The following is a 2,771-nucleotide window of genomic DNA, read 5'->3' as shown; positions in this document are numbered from 1 at the left end:
TCCGTGTGACATCAGTGGTTCAACTGTAAAGTTACGAAGCTACGAGAATACTTTTTTCCGCAAAGAAAACAAAAATGACCACTTTATTCCACATTTTCGTCATGACGTCATCACGCCGGATCTGGGTCAGAGCGTCTACAAGTGACGCAGTAGAGATGAAAATGTAGAATAAAGTCGTTATTTTTGTTTCTTTGCACAAAAAAGTATTCTCGTAGCTTCGTAACTTTACAGTTGAACCACTGATGTCACTACTTTCTCTCTCTCTCGCTATATATATATATATATATCTCAAGCTTACACTTTAATCATTTAAGAGGTAATGTAAGAGGTTTATATATAGATATACCTGAGTTGGCCAGAGCCATGGCTTTGAGAGTGAGCACCTCCTCCTGGTTGAGGCCCATCTGCTGGTATTTGGAGGTCAGGTGTCTCAGAGCCGTGTAGAGATCACACACACAGACACACGCACACACAGAGACACACGCACAGACACACGCACACACAGAGACACACGCACAGACACACGCACACGCGCACACACACGCACGCACGCACACACACACACACACGCACGCACGCACACACGTGTCATTATAAGAGAAACATGTAAACAAAAAAGTAGGGGTTATGACTTTAAAAGTCATAATTATAACTTACTTTTCGAAATTATGACACAACTGAGATGTCGAAATTATGAAAAAAAAAACAAAACAATTATGAGATAAAAAGTCAAAATTATGAAATACCAAGCCATAATTATGAGATTTAAAAATTATTTTTTGCCTTTTTATCTCATAATCTCGACTCGTCATATGTCATAATTGAGACTTTTTGTTAGAATTTTGATAATTTCAACTTTTTGTCTCATAATGATGACTTTTTGTCTTAATTTCAACTTTGTCACAGTTATGACAGTACATTATAATTTCAACTTAGTATGTCAATTTTGACTTTTTATGTCATAATTGTGACTTTGTATGCCATAATTTTGACCTAGTGTGTCATAATTTCAACTCAGTATGTCATTATTTCAACAAGTCAGAATTTCCACTTTTCATCTCATAATTATGACTTTAAAAGATGTAAGACTTTTAAAGATTAATAAATACTGTAACAAATGTATAGCTCATTGTTGGTTAATGGTAAATAATGTTACCTTAATATAAAATGTTACCATATAATACATACATTTTTTTCATATATATATATATATATATATATATATATATATATATATATATATATGCAATATTCACTTTTATGCTGCTAATATATGTGGAATTAAAAAAAAAACAATTTTCACTAGTGGTCTTTTTGGATCCCACTCTAGGCATTTATGCACATAAGTTATTTTTAGCCATGCAAAGCAAACATCTAAAGATAAAATGACGGTCAAATAATAGTTTGAGTTTCGTGTCAGGTTTCAGAGGAGCTCACCCTCTCTCATCATGCCGGCACGCAGGCACTTCTGGAAACGACATGCTTGGCAGGATTTCCTCCGTCTCTTAGTGATCTCACAGTCGTTCACCACCGGACAGCTGTACTCGATGTTTCCTGAAACACACACAAATCAAGCCATCTTTACATCAGACATATAATATATACTTTTTTTTCAGAGGAAAACTAAAATCGGGATAGTCTCAGGAAAGACTACAGAACAGATATGAACTCATGCTGCCCGTGTGAGCACCACAGCTCAATATGTAAGCACATGCTTTAACGTTGTTAGTGAATGCCATTAATTATTACTTGTTGAATTAAAAAGCCATAAAAACAGACACTCAGTTCAGTTGTATGTACAACACTGAGAGCTGTAGCTCCACTAAGTGCGCTCTATCTATCATATGTTTAATCAAACATAAAGTCCATTTGTCCCATGCTTCACAAGCTGAGCTTTCACACAGAAATCCATAGGAGTCCAGACAGAGTTCAATTATTGATTTGCACTGCCTCATAGTTTAATAATCATTGCAAGAGGTAGAAAGTTGGTGCTTCCCCAGAGGCCAGAGTATTGACGACTGTTCAACACGCATTAATGGCCAGAGAAGCAAATCCTGGAATTTCCACAGTTAACATTGATCAACAGATTTGTCTAAAACACGACGCTGGACAAGACTCTGTGGGATTAGAGCGTGCATTATGTGATTGAACACTTCATCAGTATATTGATATGCTAACACACACTTGTGCTCTGTCTGCCCAAGGCCAAAGCCAATATAAATGCTCCATCTGTGTCCATCAGAAACCTTTACAAAACTAAAAAAAATATATATTAGAAAATTAAAAAATATATTTGGAGCAGACCACATCATCTATCATATAGCCAGTTTATATTTAATGCATATATTGTCAAACTGTGCCAACAGGCAACAATTCTGATTTTATATTACCATTGCCTTCACTACATTTCCAAAAAATAAGTAACTAATATATAAAAATTATAAAATTTCCAGTGGCTAATTATTAATCACTGGCAACAGTTTTATCTCAGCTTTACAGTTCTTCATCAAATAATAATGAAACTTGTTATTATTTAAAGACGTCTCTAGATAATCACAATTAAGACAACTGCATTGACGAGGTGCATTGATTAAAACAGCAGCACACTGAGTCTTCACACACAAATCAACGTCAGACAGATAGTGTACTCATGTCATATTGATCATTACATTCGTTAACAGCACAGCTGCTTTAAAAATACACCATAAACCACTCTAACACACACTTGAACACTAATTATCGTTATTAAGTCATAAATTAACATGATACAT

The 2,771-nt window shown here is 35.0% G+C and overlaps 1 protein-coding gene across 1 annotated transcript in view; it reads right to left on the bottom strand.

Moving 5' to 3' along the window:
• Positions 1 to 292: 292 nt before the first annotated feature.
• The window catches only part of LOC107656956 (nuclear receptor subfamily 4 group A member 1-like), a 5,581-nt gene continuing 3,102 nt past the window's right edge, over positions 293 to 2,771 (bottom strand). The window contains exons 5-6 of the mRNA XM_016444918.1: positions 1,426 to 1,554; positions 293 to 451 (exon numbers count right to left, since the gene is read on the bottom strand). Coding sequence (XP_016300404.1) covers positions 306 to 451; positions 1,426 to 1,554 — 275 coding nt within the window. The 3' untranslated portion in view covers positions 293 to 305. The remainder of the gene's footprint in view (positions 452 to 1,425; positions 1,555 to 2,771) is intronic.

The sequence above is a fragment of the Sinocyclocheilus anshuiensis genome, unplaced genomic scaffold (genome assembly GCF_001515605.1).
Source record: "Sinocyclocheilus anshuiensis isolate Anshui unplaced genomic scaffold, SAMN03320099.WGS_v1.1 scaffold1052, whole genome shotgun sequence".
Taxonomy (NCBI): domain Eukaryota; kingdom Metazoa; phylum Chordata; class Actinopteri; order Cypriniformes; family Cyprinidae; genus Sinocyclocheilus; species Sinocyclocheilus anshuiensis.
The sequence above is the reverse complement of the archived record's forward strand: the minus strand, read 5'-3'. Positions and strand labels throughout refer to the sequence as shown.